Source organism: Lycorma delicatula, chromosome 4, assembly GCF_047948215.1.
Source record: "Lycorma delicatula isolate Av1 chromosome 4, ASM4794821v1, whole genome shotgun sequence".
Lineage (NCBI taxonomy): Eukaryota > Metazoa > Arthropoda > Insecta > Hemiptera > Fulgoridae > Lycorma > Lycorma delicatula.
In genome coordinates, this window is record NC_134458.1 from 42,182,299 (window position 1) to 42,202,083 (window position 19,785).

The window sequence follows — 19,785 nt, forward strand, 5'->3', positions numbered from 1 at the left end:
TTAAATTTTCAAATGTTTTTACTTGATGTAAAAATGTGGGACCTTAAGATCATCCAGAAACAAAAAAATTCAGATCATTACAGAGGTTTTTATGAATAAAAAATTTCTGGAATATACGTGGCAGAAATAAACTTATTACTAGTTTACTAATGATTGTGTATCATAATATCACCTGTCTTTAGTCTTCTTAGATATCCTGAAGGATCTACCAGCTGATACATACATTGCAAAAATTGTGTGTGTGTTTTTTTTGTTGAGCTATAATCATATTTGTCATATTCTTATAATCAAGAACATGTTTTTTTTTTTATTAAAAAACAGCACTCCTGTCCAATTAATGGTGTTTTTTTACTTTATGTAAAGATTCTTGTAAATAGAATAAAATATTTAAAACTGCTGTATTTAACTAATTTAAATCTAAAAGTTCTATATGCATGAATGTATAAATTAAAACTTTGTAAACTGTCTATATGTAAACATGGGTAATTTGCATTTTGCAGCTTAGCTTTGATTTGGATGCAGTTTAAATCAAGAGTTCCTGTATTCATATTAAAATGGTTCTACATGGATTTGTGTATTTTTATTTCCCTTTTAATGGTATTTATTTACCTGGGTGTACTTTATTAATAATTAAAAAATTTTCTTTAAAGTTGTCTGTAAAAGATATCTATCAATTTCTCATGTTTTTCTCAACGATTCCAAAAATGAATTAAGTTTTGTAATTTAAAAATAATTAGAAAATTACACTTTTTCTCAGGATTCTTTCATGAATTATAAAAACCACTGTGAATTTAAAAAATAAATTTTGTACCTTTTTTTTTGCTGTTTTTATTTAATAAAATTTGATCAAATTGTGTTCTATTAAGAAATATTTAGGATGGCGGATAATTAAAAATAGAAAAAATGCCGTAGTATTATTGTGATTTTTATTTCTGAAACATGTGTTTATTCTTGAGGTATTGACGATTTAACAGAAAATTTTTGAAGACAATTTAATAAAATTAATATTTTTTTAGTTTAATACTCAATTAAGTGACACATTGACCTGAAAAATGTATATTTCAACTAATATAATATGAAAAAAATTCTGTGAATAAGTTGCGGATTATGTAAAATTCAATTTAAGTCTGTTTATATTTGAATGTTTTTGTTTTTATAATATATGTTTCTGGTTTTGGTGTAAATTTAATATTGCTTCTTTCTAATGTCTTAACAATTTGATTATACGTTTCTTAAGCATGTATTTATTTTATGATATCTGTATTTGGGCATCTGTTTCTTCATTTTGTTTAGATATATACAGTTACCATTTTCAGTGAATTTCAAGTAAGCCATTAAATACAACTTGCATTTCAACTGTTTTCTGTTTGTTTATACTTGTTATAAACAAGTATATTGAATGTTATATTTTCTTAATATCTCATGGCTGTAATGCATGCATTTCCAGTTTTATTTCTATGTTTTATCGGTGTATAATGAAGTTACATTGATGAAGGCATTAAGATAAAAAATGGAAAATATATTTGATATGGTTCTAAGTTTTGATGTATAATATTTTAAAAACTTGAAATAAAAAAAAAGTTATAACTGTAAATCTATATATATTGAAATAGTAACTGCCATAACTGTAAATGGTTGTAGATGGCCCGGCAAGTCACTCCTGAAAACAAAATAGTAGTTCTCAAGAATAAAAAATGTCCTTTGATAGGCTCACTGTGAAAAGTGAGGATTGAAGTGGTGACATTCAGTTTTGCAAGTAACATTTTCACTCTTGTTCACCACAGGTATTAGCTGTGTAATTATGTGATTGGAACCTCAAACTGGTACGTGTTATATAATAGGTGCTTTACAAATGTGTTACAACCATAAGAAAGACTGGGATGGGTAGTGTAAAGCTACAAATTTTGGTGTTCTCATTTCAGTTTCAATTATGAAATAATGCATTATATATATTGCTTCAGTTTAGTAGGGGAGAATATATTTTTTTTTTGTAGTTATACATGTTATTTATTTACCACTAATTCATTATATTTATGAAGTGGTTAATATGTTTAAAATATATATGTATATACACACATAAATGTAGGAAAAACTTTCTTATAATGGGTTATTCTGTTGGATTGTGTTGCATCTTCTCAAGTTGGATACCATGTGATGGTTTCCTTGTATTTTATTTGTTAGAGCAAGCAAAAATCAATAGAAAATAGTAATCTACATAATCTATTAGAATTTTATTAAAATTACTTGAGTGCATAATATTCATGCAGTTAGATTTAATGGCACTTGGCAGAATTAAAATAGATTCTGATTTGTTAAACATTTTAAGAATTATAAGCCATATGCTTTATTGGAGCTGTTCTCAGTTTTCTATGAAATAATGAATTCCTCACGTATCTAGAATTATTATTTAAATTTAACTTTTTTATATAAATTATTTGTACAGTTTTGAATGAATGAATACTTTTTTCAGTTGCAAGTCAATTTGTACAATATCATTTTCTTTTTGTAGGAATATTGAATTTTTAAATGATTGTGTTGGCCCTGATGTTGAAAACGCATGTGCTAATCCTGCTCCTGGATCTGTTATACTCCTGGAAAATCTTCGTTTTCATGTTGAAGAAGAAGGAAAAGGTGTTGATGGTAAAGGAAATAAGGTTTGTGTTGTGTATTATATATTCACCATAGAAAATATGATAATTTTCTATATAATAATATAATGAAATATATTTTATTTTATTAAAAGCTAACAAAATAGTAGTGTTTGTGTGTATATATATATATTTTTTTTGAAAGTTCAATAATTGATTAATGTATTGACCACTATATTAATAAAATTTAATATATGAAATATAAATCACTAAAACACAGTATAGATAGTTAAACTTATCATATTAATTAATTTAATATTAATACGCTACCATTTAATAGCAATTAAACACGTAAAAGGAGATGAAAATTTAATAATAGTTGGAGATTGGAATGCAAGCATTGGAAAAGGCAAGGAAGGAAATATAGTGGGTGAATACGGGCTTACTGAATACTGACTTATAGAGTTTTGCATGAAGTATAATTTAGTAATTGCCAACACCCAATTTAAAAATCATAATAGAAGAATATACACTTGGAAAAAGCTAGGCGATACTGCAAGGTATCAGATAGATTATATCATGGTTAAGTAAAGATTTCGAAATCAAATCGTTGACTGCAAAACTTACCCTGGAGCAGACATTGATAGCGACCATAATTTGGTGATAATGAAATTTAGATTGGGGTTTAAAAACCTGAAGAAAAGGTGTCAGATGAATCGGTGGAATTTAGAGAAGCTTGAGGAAGAGGAGGTAAAGAAGATTTTTGAGGAGGACATCACAAGAGGTCTGAGTAAAAAAGATAAGGTAGAAAATATAGAAGAAGAATGGGAGATTGTTAAAAAGGAAATTCTTAAATCATCAGAAGTGAACTTAGGCGGAATAAAGAGAACTGGTAGAAAACCTTGGGTTTCAGACGATATATTGCAGCTGATGGATGAACGTAGAAAATATAAGAATGCTGAGGATGAAGAAAGTAAAAGGAACTATAGACAATTAAGAAATGCTATAAACAGGAAGTGCAAACTATCGAAAGAAGAGTGGATTAAAGAAAAGTGTTCAGAAGTGGAAAGAGAAATGAACATTAGTAAAATAGACAGAGCATACAGGAAAGTTAAGGAAAATTTTGGGGTACATAAATTAAAATCTAATTATGTGTTAAACAAAGATGGTACACCAATATATAATACGAAAAGGAAAGTCGATAGATGGGTGGAATATATAGAAGAGTTATACGGAGGAAATGAATTAGAAGATAGTGTTATAGAGGAAGAAGAGGACGTTGAGGAGGATGAAATGGGAGAAACAATACTGAGATCTGAATTTAATAGAGCATTAAAAGATTTAAATGCCAGAAAGGCTCCTGGAATAGACGGAATACCTGTAGAATTACTGCGCAGTGCAGGTGAGGAAGTGATTGATAGATTATACAAACTGGTGTGTAATATTTATGAAAAAGGGGAAGTTCCATCGAAGGGGAAGACTTCAAAAAGAGTGTTATAGTCATGATACCAAAGAAAGCAAGGGCAAATATATGTGAAGAATACAGAACAATTAGTTTAACTAGTCATGCATCAAAAATCTAAACTAGAATTCTATATAGAAGAATTGAGAGGAGAGTGGAAGAAGTGTTAGGAGAAGACCAATTTGGTTTCAGGAAAAGTATAGGGACAAGGGAAGCAATTTTAGGCCTCAGATTAATAGTAGAAGGAAGATTAAAGAAAAACAAACCAACATACTTGGGATTTATAGACTTAGAATAGGCATTCGATAACGTAGACTAGAATAAATGTTCAGTATTTAAAAAAAATTAGGATTCAAGTACAGAGATAGAAGAACAATTGCTAACATGTACAGGAACCAAACAGCAACAGTAATAATTGAAGAACATAAGAAAGAAGCCGTAATAAGAAAGGGAGTCCGACAAGGATGTTTCTATCTCCGTTACTTTTTAATCTTTACATGGAACTAGCAGTTAATTATGTTAAAGAACAATTTACACTCGGAGTAACAGTATAAGGTGAAAAGATAAAGATGCTACGATTTGCTGATGATATAGTAATTCTAGCCGAGAGTAAAAAGGATTTACAAGAAACAGTGAATGGCATGGATGAAGTCCTACGCAAGAACTACCGCATGAAAATAAACAAGAACAAAACAAAAGTAATGAAATGTAGTAGAAATAACAAAAATGGACCACTGAATGTGAAAATAGGAGGAGAAAAGATTATGGAGGTAGAAGAATTTTGTTATTTGGGAAGTAGAATTACTGAAGATGGACGAAGCAGGAGCGATATAAAATGCTGAATGCACAAGCGAAACGAGCCTTCAGTCAGAAATATAATTTGTTTACATCAAAAATTAATTTAAATCTCAGGAAAAAATTCTTGAAAGTATATGTTTGGAGTGTCGCTTTATATGGAAGTGAAACTTGGACGATCGGAGTATCTGAGAAAAAAGATTAGAAGCTTTTGAAATGTGGTGCTATAGGAGAATGTTAAAAAATTAGATGGGTGGATAAAGTGACAAATGAAGAGGTATTGCGGCAAATAGATGAAAAAAGAAGCATTTGGAAAAATATAGTTAAAAGAAGAGACAGACTTATAGGCCACATACTAAGGCATCTTGGAATAGTCTCTTTAATACTGGAAGGACAGGTAGAAGGAAAAAATTGTGTAGGCAGGCCACGTTTGGAATATGTAAAACAAATTGTTAGGGATGTAGGATGTAGAAGGTATACTGAAATGAAACTACTAGCACTAGATAGGGAATCTTGAAGAGCTGCATCAAACCAGTCAAATGACTGAAGACAAAAAAAAAACATTTAATATTAATTAATACCATATTTAATATGGTATAATATATATATATATATATATATATATAATTAATAACAAAATGAAAATATTCACTTACTGCTTTTTTTAATAATATTTAATATTAGCACTTTTGCAGTGCGCACCACTTCATCAGATGTAAAAAAAATAATATAAATTAAAAAATCTAAAGAGAAGAATGTTGTCGTCCTTTTGGTTAGGTTGTAAACTGGTAATGGAGGGGAATTTATATATTATATATATATATATATAATAATTCATCAACATATTTACTCAAAAATCTTATTTTAAGGTATTTTATATTTTTTTTTTTAGGTGAAAGCTGATCCTGCTAAAGTTAAAGAATTTAGAAAGAGTCTGCATAAGCTGGGAGATTTGTATGTAAATGATGCTTTTGGAACTGCACATAGAGCTCACAGTTCTATGTTGGGTGAAGGATTTGAACAGAGAGCTGCGGGCTTCCTTTTAAAGAAAGAGTTGACATACTTTGCCAAAGCATTAGATAATCCTGAAAAGTATGTATTTATATTCTCTTGGTCGACTTGATTTTCCTACTTGCTTTTGTTTACAGTCCTGTGTTACCAATAATGTAATTTTTTCATGACATACATTTATGTTGTATTTTTTTTGTCTTCAGTCATTTACTGGTTTGATGCAGCTTTTCAAGATTTCATATCAAGTGCCAGTCGTTTCATTTCAGTATATCCCTTACATCCTACATCCCTAAAAGTCTGTTTTACATATTCCAAATGTTGCCTACCTGCACAATTTTTCCCATCTATATGTTCCTCCAATATTAAAGCGACTATTCCTGGATGCCTTAATATGTGTCCTATAAGTGTTGTCTCTTCTTTTAACTATATTTTTCCAAATGCTTCTCTCTTCATCAATTTGCTGCAACACCTCTTCATTTGTCACTTTATCCACCCATCTGATTTTTAACATTCTCCTATAGCATCACATTTCAAAAGCTTCTAATCTTTTCTTTTCGGGTACTTCGATTGTTGAAGTTTCACTTCCATATGAAGCTACACTCTAAACATATACTTTTAAATATGTTTTCCTGACGTTTAAATAAATTTTTGATGTAAGCAAATTATATTTTTGACTGAAGGTTGTTTCATCTGTACTATTCGGGATTTTATATCGCTTCTGCTTTTTCCATCTTTGTTAATTCTACTTCCCAAATAACAAAATTCTTCTACTTCTGTAATCTTTCCTCTACTTATTTTTATATTCAGTGGTCCATCTACATTATTTCTACTACATTTCATTACTTTTGTTTTGTTCTTGTTTATTTTCATGCGGTAGTTCTTGCGTAGGACTTCATCCATGCCATTCACTGTTTCTTGTAAATCTTTTTTACTCTCAGTAAGAATTACTATATTATTGGCAAATCATAAGACATTTATATTTTAAGCTTGCATTGTTACTTCGGATTTAAATTATTCTTTAACATCAGTAACTGCTGGTTCTATGTAAAGATTAAAAAGTAACGGGGATAGGGAACATCCTTGTTAGACTACCTTTTTATTATGGTTTCTTTCTTACGTTCTTCAATTATTGCTGTTACAGTTTGGTTCCTGTAAATGTTAGCAATTGTTCTTCTATCTCTATACTTGAATCCTAAATTTTTTAAAAGGTGAACATTTTTTTCTAGGCATTACAAATGCCTTTTCTAAGTCTATGAATGCCCAAGTATGATGGTTTGTTTTTCTTTAATCTTCCTTCTATTAATCTTAGTGCTAAAATTGCTTCCTTTGTTCCTATACTTTTCCTGAAACCAAATTAGTCTTTTCCTAACACTTCACTCTCCTCTCAATTCTTCTGTACAGAATTCTAGTTAAGCTAATTGTTCTGTATTCTTCACATTTATCTGCTCCTGCTTCTTTGATATCATAACAACAACACTCTTTTTGAAGTCTGACGGAATTTCCCCTTTTTTGTAAATATTTCACACCAGTCTGTATAATCTATCTATCGCTTCCTCACCTGCACTATGCAGTAATTCTGTAGGTATCCTCTCTATCCCAGGAGCCTTTCTGCTATTCAAATCTTTTAATGCTCTCAAATTCAGATCTCAGTATTGTTTCTCCCATTTCATCCTCCTCAACTTCCTCTTCTTCCTCTATAACATCATTTTCTAATTCATTTCCTCCGTATAACTCTTCAATATATTCCACCCTCCTATCGACCTTTTCTTTCGTATTATAAATTGGTGTACCAACTCTGTTTAACACATTAGATTTTAATTTATGTGGTACAAAATTTTCCTTAACTTTCCTCTATGCTCTGTCTATTTTACCAATGATCATTTCTCTTTCCAATTCTGAACACTTTTCTTTAATCCTGAACTTTCTTCTTTCGCTAATTTGCACTTCCTGTTTGTAGCATTTCTTAATTTTCAAGTTCCTTTTACCTTCTTTATCACTAGCATTCTTATACTTTCTGCATTCATCTATCAGCTCCAATATATCTATCCCAGGTTTTCTGTCAGTTCTCTTTGTTCTGCCTAAGTTCGCTTCTGCTAATTTAAGAATTTCCTTTTTAACATTCTCTCATTCTTCTTCTATATTTTCTACCTACCTTTTTTATTCACACTTCTTGCGATGTCCTCCTTCAAAAATCCTTACCTCCTCTTCCTCAAGCTTCTCTAAATTCTACCGATTCATCTGACACTTTTTCTTTAGGTTTTTAAACCCCAATCCACATTTCATTATCACTAGATTGTCGTCGCTATCAGTGTCTGCTCCAGGATAAGCTCTGCAGTCGACGAGTTGATTTCTAAATCTTTTTTTAACCATGATATAATCTATCTGATACCTTGCACTATCGCCTGGCTTTTTCCATGTGTATATTCTTCTATTATGATTTTTAAACTGGGTGTTGACAATTACTAAAGTATACTTAGTGCAAAACTCAATAAGTCGGTTCCCTCTTTCATTCCTTTTGCCCAGCCCATATTCACTCACAATATTTCCTTCTTTGTCTTTTCTAATGCTTGCATTTCAATCCCCAACTATTATTAAATTTTCACCTCGTTTTATGTGTTTAATTGGTTCTTTAATTTCTTTGTATACTCACTCTACCTCATCATTATCAGGGATACTTAAAGGCATATAGACATTAATAATCATTGTTGACTTAGGTTTTGATTTCATCTTTATTACAATGATTCTATCGCTATGCATTTTCAAATACTCTTTTCTCTTCCCTATCTTGTTCATTACCAAACCTACTCCTGCCTGCCCTTTATTTGAAGCTGAGTTAATTATTCTAAAATCACCTGACCAAAAGTCATTTTCCTCTTCCTACCGAACCTCACTAATTCCTACAACATCTACATTTAACCTATCCATTTCTCTCTTTAAATTTTCTAACCTACCAACCTTTTTTGGACTTTGACATGCCACGCTCTGACTCGTAGAATGTTATTTTTTTATTTTCTGGTGACCCCCTTCATTCGTAGTCCCCACCCGGAGATCTGAACTGGGGACTAGTTTACCTCCAGAATATTTTACCAAGGAAAGTGCCTTCATCTTTATTACATGAAAATGCAGAGAGCTATATTTTCTTAGAAAAAAAACAGCTGTAGTTTTCTATTGCTTTTAGCTGCACAGTACTCAAAGATTGAGTGATGTTGATATGGCCGTTTAAGTCCTCCTGACGTGCGCCCTTAACAACTACTGAAAGAGCAGCTACCCTCTTTCAGGAATCATTCTTTAGTCTGGCTCTCAACAGATACCTCTCCGATATAGTTGCACCTTTGGTCCAACTACTCTGTATCATTGAACACTCAAGCTCCCCTCACCATCGGCAAGGTCTCATAATTCATAGATGAGTTATGTTGTATAAATATTTATTTATTACTGAAAAATATAGTGAAATCTTATTCATGCATTCAGTTCTCATGATTTTATCATTTTGGTATAAAGTTTTGGCATACTTTTTATATTTTGTGTTTACATTTTTATATTTGTTTGATATTGTGCGGTTTATTGCAAGAATAACAAAAATGGTCTCTCAGTTTAATATACATTTTTTATATGAGTTCTTAATACGAGATAATTTTTTATTACTTTATGCTGTAAAGTAATAAACTGTACAGCAGAAATATACACTAAATTGATATTTATAAGGAATTTCACCTAGAAAAACTTTCCTTTAACTTTAACTGATTAATTTAAATCTATGGTAGTATATCCCTAAATTTTGAATACAGTAAGCATTTTTATATTTTCAGGAAGTTTAGTGTTAGTTTCATAATAATGATTATTAGAATTTGGGCTTGACATTAATTTTAATGTAATATACTCGTAATGTTAGGCAGTACATTAATTTAGATAAGTTTTAGTGTTTTACAAAATAAATTGTTATATTATTCTAGTGATATATTTTTTTATGAAATTACTTTGAGTTTTAGTATTATAATAAAAAGTGGGGCTGAGTTAAGATAAGTGGTAACCACAAAAATTTGACTTAACAGCAATAAAGCTACTGGAAAAGCTATATCTCTTTACATGAATAAAATTAATTTTGCTTTTTTAAGCAGAAGCATTTAATGAACATTAAAACATATAAAATAAATTTTTAGCTACAGAAAACTATTCTATATTCTACTGGGAGAACTGCGGTTAAATTAAAAAATATAAAATAAAAAAATTTATTATGATTTATGGTGCGCTGTAGTTTTTACTAGTAAATATTATAATTTCATCAGAAAACTGAAAGTATTAAAATTATGCAACATGTGTGTGAATTTCTTGATGTATTTATAAAAGTATCCTCACTTAAGAAAATGGAAGTTATTTAGTAAAGTCTGAAATGTTGATATATTATTTGAGTTCTGTAATTAGTTTTCGAAGAACCTTCTTGGACTAACTTGGTGTTATTTGAGAAAATATTAACAAATACCTCAGGACACAGCTAACCAGCAAAGAGGGCACATTATAATAATGATGTAGAAAGTTGGTGAGAAGGGAAAATTATATCATTCTTAAAAACATAGAATTATGAAAATAAAATAGAATGTTTGAAAATAAAATATTACTTAGTGTAATTGTAAGCCAGTTTTGCTACACTTAACAAATGAGACTTTAAACATGTGTAAAGTACAATATATCCTATATATAGTTCTGTGCTAGTATTCATTCTATTTTCTTAAAGAGCTAATTATTTTTATAGTTTGGATATTTATCCATAATGCACAGAACATTTCCCCATTAATATTAATGGTATTTTTTAAAAACCTAACCCCCTGCTAATTATACTTTTTTTCATTAATTTATTACCTTTTTTCTGTTTTCAGACCATTTTTGGCAATATTAGGAGGTGCTAAAGTTGCAGATAAAATTCTTCTTATTGAAAATTTGCTTGATAAAGTAGATGAAATGATAATTGGTGGTGGTATGGCATACACTTTCCTAAAGGAATTGAAAGGAATGAGTGTTAGTATTTTTCATTATTTAGAAATTTATTTTCATTGCTTAGTGAATTATTATTTTTTTGCCACTGCAATAATTATATTTGCTTTATTGTGTTTTTGTTCTGTTAATTACTTAGGAGTTAGTTTTCAGAACCTTTATATTTTAATCTATATTAAAAAAAATTTCCTTTTTATTAAATTAAAAAAAAAAAATTGTAAACATAAAAAAAGCCTTTTTTTTATAATCTTATTAAAACTGTCTGTTGTATACTAAAAACTACTTGTTAAAATTAGTTTATAAGTAAATTTCTAAAGTGATTTTTAAAAAAAAATATTTGTAGATTTTTGTTATTTTAGATTGGAACTTCATTGTATGACGTGGAAGGTGCGAAAATTGTGAAAAAACTTATTGAAAAAGCTGAAAAGAATAAGGTAAAAGTACATCTTCCAGTAGATTTTGTTACTGCAGAAAAATTTGCTGAAGATGCAGCTGTTGGGTCTGCTACAGTTGAAGGTTTGTTGATTTGTTCATTGGTATTTTTTAGTAAGTTATTGATTGAGTTTCATATCTTTAATATTAAATTACCAGATTCAGTTTTATGGAATATTTTCAAGATGCTAATTTAATTTCAATGTTGTTTATCATTTACATTAATAACAGTGATGATATTAAATTTATAAAAGTATGTATTTCTCTTGATGTTAAACTGTAATTTAAAATTAAACCAGTTGTTGATTGTCATTATTTACAAGTTGACCATAATAATGTATTAGTTTATTGTGTTGATTACGGATTGTTATTCAATTTAAAGAAATCCTTTTTATTAAAGCAGTGTCAGAAATTCATTTACTGATATTGATCTGTTATGAGGTGATTATCTTGATATTGCTCTTGTTATTGATATTTTGAAGATCTTAAGAATTATTATTAATATTAAATTTTGTTCAAAATGTATTTGATTTATAAGGTACTTGTTTATTACCGGGTGGCCAGTTGTTTGTTATTTTAGTCGTATATGTATACTTTTTCATATTATGCTAACAGTGTCATTGGTTTTATTATCTCTTAAATGCATCAATCTTAATCTGCTTCTTAATCTGCACCTGTTCATTAAAAGAACACAACGGTAGTAAAACTGCTTGTAATATCAACATTGAAATAACCATGAATTAACGTTAATGGCTGTTATTTAAATTCAAAATGGAACATATATTTGCTCATTCCATTCCATACAATCATTGCAACTGGTCAATAACAATGAATTAATAAATTGTTGAAAATGGAATTGTAAGAGTGCTGAATACTGAAAAAATAAACATTTTACTGATACAGCAAAATGGTGTTTTACTGGCAAATAAATTGTGTACGAAGGGCTATAGTATGAAATTTTATGAAGTTGATCACATACAGTGACTACTGCATCAAAGTTAACTTATGTATCAATAACTGGTTTCAGAATTCATGAATTCTGTTTGTTACTGTCTAAGATTCATATTGGAATGAACAGCTCATGTCAATAATGTGCCTAAAAAGCAATTAGAAATGAGTAAAGCTGCCATAATTGATTGGAATCGCTATATGTAAGAAGTGTGTGCAAACACATTGACAATGTGGCCAGATGTCAAAGTAGGCCACAAAATTACTATTGTCAAAATCTGAAAGTGTTCACATGCAGAAATCTGATTTTTTGTGCTACTAAAAGATAAATAATAACCAATTATATTGAAAATCAGAGAAATATATTATGTAAATTTATATACAAAAATAAATATAAAACATTCTATTAGAACAGTGTACATTTTTTTCTTTAGGAATAAATGATTAGCTTTTTCTAATATTTAGAGACCTTTTGTACTAATATGGCATTTAGTTTAGAAAAACTCATTGAGTCGTTAGATGTACGGTATTAATTTCAGGAAAACCAGTGAATAACTTAAGACATCATTGTGGTAGAATTTGACGATAAATTTCTACCTATATTTGGATTGAATGGAGCATTGTTTGTACAAAGTAATTTCTGGTAAAATAAAATGCCTTGATTTGTACGATTATTAACTTCTCATTAAGTAGTAGTAATCTTGCTTATACAACAAGATTCAAGTTGGGTTTTCATACTCATGTGTGATGAAATTAAAGAAATAAACCCTATTTATAGAGTATAGGTTACAGGCAATGAATTAATATTGTGTTAATGATTCTTTAAAATAATTGATTAATTGGAAATTGTTTATGAAAAAACAATTTCATTTTTAGGTAAGATGTTTAGTTTCTAATAATTAATGATAATTTCCAGTTTTAATGTTTTTTTTTTTTTTAAGTTTCTTTTACCTTTTTTTTTTATACTATATATTTTTTGTAATTAGGGTTACACTTGTAACCCTGATTAAACGTTCTAGTACCGGAACTTTGATATTGTATTATTAGCAGACTGCAAGAATATGGTCAACACTGGCTATATGACAGTTTTATGTAAAATGCTCTTTCAGTTAGATGTCTACATTGATAAGAAACAAAACTTATCTTTTTCATGTAAATGTTTAACTTTTTTCATGAATTAAATTTTTAGCATTGCCTTATTTTACCACTGTTTGGCTACGGTTATCCGAAATAAGGGCCATTTTTGTGCAATCTGATCTTTATAATTTACAGCAGTCTCCTTTGTCAAACAACATTTAACTAAGTAATTATATTTTTCATTATGAAATAGCTAATAATGAATACTTAATGTTAAAATTTAAGTCAGACTTTATTTAAGTTGAAAGTTTTCTCCCTTAAATTTTATGTGAAAAAAACTTTTATTTCTCCCAAAAATTAGTACCAGAACAATGTTCTGGCACCAGTGCACTCTGGATTGTAATGTAAATTTTGTAAAGGACACATCTTGTGAAAGTAATAAAAATCTTTGAAAATAAATAAAATGTAAAGAAAATAAATAAGGTAATAAACAAAATATCCTTATACTTTAATTTAAATATGTTGATTGAAACATCTGTTGCCAGTAGTTAAACAAGTCTTTTTTTGTGAGATAAATTGTAATTTTGATGGATATGTAAATGTAAATGAACATAATAAAATAAAGCTGATATGCCAACAGTTTCTCTGAAAAAAAGTTAAATAGTCAGTTAAAATCAAATTATTTTAAACATGATACTGTTTGGTTTTGTATAAGAAGGAAATTTTTTTGTTTTAGAAAAAATGGGATTTCTTGAAAGAAACCTCAATAAAAAAATCAATTCTTTGCTTTATGAATTTATTACCCGATTAACATTTTTTTCCCAAATCATTCAATGTAAAAATCTGATATGCATACTAGAAAAATAATGCCATTTTAATTTTTATTTTATAAGCAGGAAATGTGCTTTTTGAAATTTTTAAAATATTGGCATCTTAAAAGATATCAGTTTTCATTGAATTTGTATTATAAATTTCCATGAAACTTCATGTGATTTGGTTAATTTAATTGTATCAAATTAAAACAAAAATAATGTATCCAGTTATCTATATTTATTTTAGTTTTTAATATCAAAAATTTAATGGAGGTGTTCATTTTGATTTGCTAATTTTGATATAATTTTAATCTCAATATTTAAAATTAAATTATTATTTTTTTAGCTTATTTAAAACTTAAGTTTCATTCATTTTCCAGGTGGCATTCCAGATGGTTGGATGGGTTTAGATATTGGCCCAAAAACCAGAGAATTGTTTAAAGAACCTATTGGCCGAGCTAAAGTTATCGTTTGGAATGGGTTCGTAAAAATTTAATTATCTATGAAATTTAGTTTTAAGATTAGTAAGCTCTAAACAATCTGCGTTACAGGCTTATCATAAAATTCTTTACGACAGTTATTAGTTCAGTTCTAGTAGTATAAATTACAACACCTGATTTCCATTATTTTACTTATTTCTTGAAATACTCATTGTTATACAATAAATCCTGTTGATAGTTTTTTATGCCTTTATAAATATATATATTAAAATTAATCTTTTAAGATTCATACTATTCCTCTGTACTGTTAAATTATGTTTAAATTCTATTAAACAAAATTAACATGTATACAAATATAGAGCAATCAAATACACACATAATACCAAAGAAAAGTTAAATAATGAATTAAACATCATAATACATATAGCAGTTGAAAATGGATATAATACTGTAATTAATAATATTTATAAAAAAAATCAACTACCAAAACATAATAAGCAAATAACTACCTAACAACCATACAAGACAGTAAAGAGTGAAAAAATATACTTAAAGTATTTAAACACTAATAATATCATTGAAAACATTTACTATAAAGAAATATTTAAAAAAACAAGTGATAATAATAACAATAATAATAGGAGAAACAATCTGTGTGGACTTTATAAAATTAAATATAATGATTGTGATGGTATTTATACAGGAAAAACAAATAGATCCTTTAAAACTAGATTTTTTGAACATTATAGAAATTACAAAAATAATAAATTTGGTTTATCTAATATGGTTGACCATCTAATAAACCGTAAACATTTCTGATATTAACACAGATTATAGATATTAGAAATGAATAAAGATGATATAAAATTAAATACATTAGAAAAATATTATAAAAATACAAACAAAATTTCAATTTGATAAACTATCAGAGAGTGTTTGAAGTAGATGTTCTTATAAAGATTGCAACTGAGAGCAGCACTCATGTAAATTAATTTGCAATTATCATTATCTGTGTATTGTTATTTTTATTATGCAATAGAGGAATTATTTCAATCATGACTGAGGATGCAGGATACTGCAAACATACTGTCAAAAAACTAAAGTAAGATATGTAATATCTCCATATTCTGTACTTGTTGGTTTATTTAATAAAATTATATATATATATATATATATATATATATATATATATATATTGAACTTTTTATGCCTTGCTGAACTTCTACTTGTATTACAGGGCATGCATATATGTTGTACTTTTCAAATTTATGTCATGTTATTTATTGGCCTTTTCGTTTTAAAATCAGTTAATTATAATGGGAAAGGTTTTATGCTCTCCTAAGTTTTGTCTCCTATATATATATGAGGTGTGTTCAAAAAGTAATGAGAATTTTTGTTTTTTGGAAATAATTTTATTTATTCGTCTATATTAATGTTATCCCCTTCAAAATAGTTCCCAGTAGGTATTATACACTTATACCAGCGCTTTTCCAATCCCCAAAACACTTCTGGAACTCGATCTTTGGAATAGCGTTTAGCTCTTTCTGCTATTCGCTTTTAATCTCATCTATGCTTGTAAAATGATGGCCCTTTAAGGTCCTCTTTATTTTTGGGAATAGAAAAAATTCACATGGGGGCCATGTCTGGAGAATGGCTAGGGTATCATTACAGTGTTATTTTTGGCTAAAAATTGACAAACGAGCAATGAAGTTTGAGCAGGCGCATTATCGTGGAGCAAAAGCCGTGAATTGTTTTGCCACAAATCCGAGTGTTTTTTTGGATTGCTTCACGCAAACAGTGTTTAACTTGTAGTTAATACTTCCTATTGATCGTTTGATCTTGTGGAAAGAACTCATGATGCAGTATACCATTAAAATTAAAGAACATGATGAGCATAACTTTCACATTCGACCATACTTGTCAAGCTTTTTTTGGTCTTGGTCCAGAATGCCTCCACTGGGACAATTGAGCCTTAGTTTTGATATCATACTGTATACCCATGTTTCATCACCTTTTATGACACGTTTCAGTAGTTCTTCATTGTTGTTGACTTAATTTAGGGGACTCCTGAGCAACTTCCATTCGCCGCTATTTTTGTTCGAAATTCAACAATTTTGGAATAAATTTTGCTGTCACATGTTTCATACCCAAAACATCTGAAAAAATTTTATGGCATGAGCTAGTTAATATCCAAACATCATCAACGATTTCTCTGATTTTGATTCGGCGATCATTCATAATCATTTCTTTCACTTTTTTCCACGTTTTCATTGGTTGTTGATGTGTTGGGGCATCCAAGGCGATCGTCATCTTCAACGTCTTCACGACCTTGGAAACACTTATATCACTCGTAAATCCTTGCTTTACTCATGCAGACTCACCAAAAGCAATATTTAACATTTTTAAAACATTGCTACACTTTATTCCATTCTTATAGCAACATTTAATACAAATTCCCTGATCCATTATTTATACAAATAAAAAATCGCCAATTGTACCAAAACACTTGTTATCCTTTTGACAGCTGACAACAGATTAAACATCCAATTTGGCTAAAAATGTACAGATACTTTTCAGACATGTTTTCCAATATAATAACGAAAAAATCCTGAGAATCGGACTAATACAACCTGAAATTTCAAAATTCTCATTACTTTTTGAACACACCTCGTATTTTACATTTGAAAAAGATTTTCTGTTTTATTACAAGGTTACACCTTATTTTAAAGTCAAAGTTATGATATCAGATATATTATACAATTTTATAAAAGTACATAAAAGTTAAACTATTAAGAGTGAAAAATTACTTCAAATTGCTAAAATAGGGCCATTGTAATATGTACAAATGTTTGATCACAAAGTTTCAAAATGAAGTGTTAGTTTTTTGAATGAATTTAGGTCTTCTATGAGAATAGGATATTTTCTCATGAAATTTAAAATCTATGAATGGAATGCAACTTGCACTTGCATCATCTCATTGCATATTTTATTTTCTTCAGCAAACTTCTTAACAAAGCTGTCACTAAATGTATTCTATTCATAATGAGAATCTTCCAAACTTAAAAAAAGCTTCTCTGAAAGGAAAGAACTGGATTGATTGAGAGTCAAGAACTGTTAATATCTGTCAGTTTAACCCTTCTTGTCTTGATAACAGAGCTTCTTTATCCATGTTAGATGCTCTTTGGGAAAGAAAAGCATGTCTGCACTGAAGCACTTGTGTGTTTATGAATTGTTAATATTCATCTTACTGTATCAGGAAAGGTAATTTCTGAACTACAACAGAATGCTTTTTCATATAATGTAATGTAAACAAAAATTATAAAGGATTGTTAACTGAAAAGGCTAAAATTTTATAATGAAATCTGTAACGTTTTGCTTCATTATTTAGTACAGTTTTATTTTTATTAAAAGCCTTTTATAGTGAATTTGAGGTTAAAGATGTGTTTTGTGGTATATATTTAAGAAATCATCATATAAAAGGGAGTGGTGAATATTTTTATAATTTTTTGGTATCATTGTTCTTTTTTATGTAAAATAATATTTCCACTTTCCAACAATTTTAATGTAAGTATCTGAGCGCTTTTGGAGTCACTTCTCCATCATCAGCGATTATTTGAAGTTATTAATTTAATATCCCTATATGTAATTTTATTGTATAATTATAATTAAATTGAAGTTAAAATTATTGTTAGATAATAACCATAAACACCTTGCAGACATGACATTACATTTGTATTAACGTATAACTGATTTTATTAATTGACAATCGACTATTATGAACGTAACAATTTTAACTTCAGTTTAATTATAATTATACTTAAAAAATTATATACATCAATATTAAATTAATAACTTCAAATAATACCTGATGATGGAGAAGTGACTCCAAAAGCGCTTGAATACTTACATTAAAAATTGTTGGTAAGTGGAAATATTATTTTATACAAAATATGTTAATACCAACGGTGCCAAATGCTTAGAAAATTAAATCATTATTCTTGCTAGTTTAATGTGTGATTATGTGCTCTGTATATAATAGTAAAACTAAATATACAGTTTGTTTATTCAGAGTTATGTTATATAGTTATAAAATATTATTCTGTGCTGTCCAGAAAAAGGAAGTACGTTATTTTATCCTATTAATTATTATAATTCATACTTTTTTTTGTTATTAAAAATTCCAGTTCAGTCGGCTTTTACATTATTGAGCAGTTGATTGGATGGGAACTATAATTAGTCATTGTAATACATGATTGTTGGCACATTGACTTTTATTTATGTATTTATTAAAATTATTTAAGTGATCATTTATTGACATTTTTATTGTGAAGCATATCTAAATTCAGATTTAATGTAGTAAAAAACATTTCTTTTTTTAAGGGATAAACTTTTTGATTATTGATTAATGTTAATTGTAAATAGAGGAACTGTACACAGTGTTGTTTAACTTTGTTGATCTACAGGCATGTAGAGTTAGCTGATTATGTTTTATCCATTATTAACGAACCTAATTTTTAATTTTTTAGTTTGTTATTGGCTAGCTAGGTTTTAAGATGGTTTTAGTATACAAATCATTAAATTTTATTCTGATAAAGCACATTACACAAAAACGTTTTTCTCTGTGTAGCTACTCAGTTAAGTAACTAATCAAAAGCTTGAATCAGAACTCCAGTCAAGAACTTTTTTCTGTTTACAGTAATTTAGTTTGTAATAAAAACCAGTTATTTACTTTCATTGTCAAAATTTTTTCCAAAATATTAATTGTTAATGTATTTGTATCATGACACACACACACACACACCACACACCCCCCCCCCACACAGAGAGAGAGAGAGAGAGAGAGAGAGAGAGGGGGGGGGGATGGAGAGGGGGGAGACTCACATTTTTTAAGTAATATAAAACGTATTGTCCTTAATTGGTAATCATCTAGTAGTAATAAATGAATTTCCCTTCCCTGTTGGTTAATAATGATTTGTCATTGGAGAGGAATCTTTTATTTCTTAAAACCTTGTTCAATCATAATTGCTAAATATAACGTACATATAAAAAATAATTTAGATCTTTTATTATTGTCACAGCAATAATAATAATGTTTAATGTAAAATAATAAATCAAAATTATTTTTTAATTTAATTAATCAAGAATGCAGATTATTTCAAACGGCAAGTTCTTTTTTTCTTTATTTATTTGACTCAGTTAAATGTTAATATTGATAATTAAGAGAAATGAGA

The 19,785-nt window shown here is 28.5% G+C and overlaps 1 protein-coding gene across 4 annotated transcripts in view; it reads left to right on the top strand.

Moving 5' to 3' along the window:
- The window catches only part of Pgk (phosphoglycerate kinase), a 76,641-nt gene that overhangs the window by 22,947 nt on the left and 33,909 nt on the right, over positions 1–19,785 (top strand). For all 4 annotated transcript variants that reach the window (XR_012756082.1, XR_012756081.1, XM_075362801.1 and 1 more), the window contains 5 exons: positions 2,510–2,654; positions 5,738–5,937; positions 10,731–10,869; positions 11,205–11,361; positions 14,495–14,594. Coding sequence is in view for 2 of the 4 variants with exons in the window: in XM_075362801.1 (XP_075218916.1) it covers positions 2,510–2,654; positions 5,738–5,937; positions 10,731–10,869; positions 11,205–11,361; positions 14,495–14,594 (741 nt within the window). In the remaining 2 variants the exon portion in view is untranslated. The remainder of the gene's footprint in view (positions 1–2,509; positions 2,655–5,737; positions 5,938–10,730; positions 10,870–11,204; positions 11,362–14,494; positions 14,595–19,785) is intronic.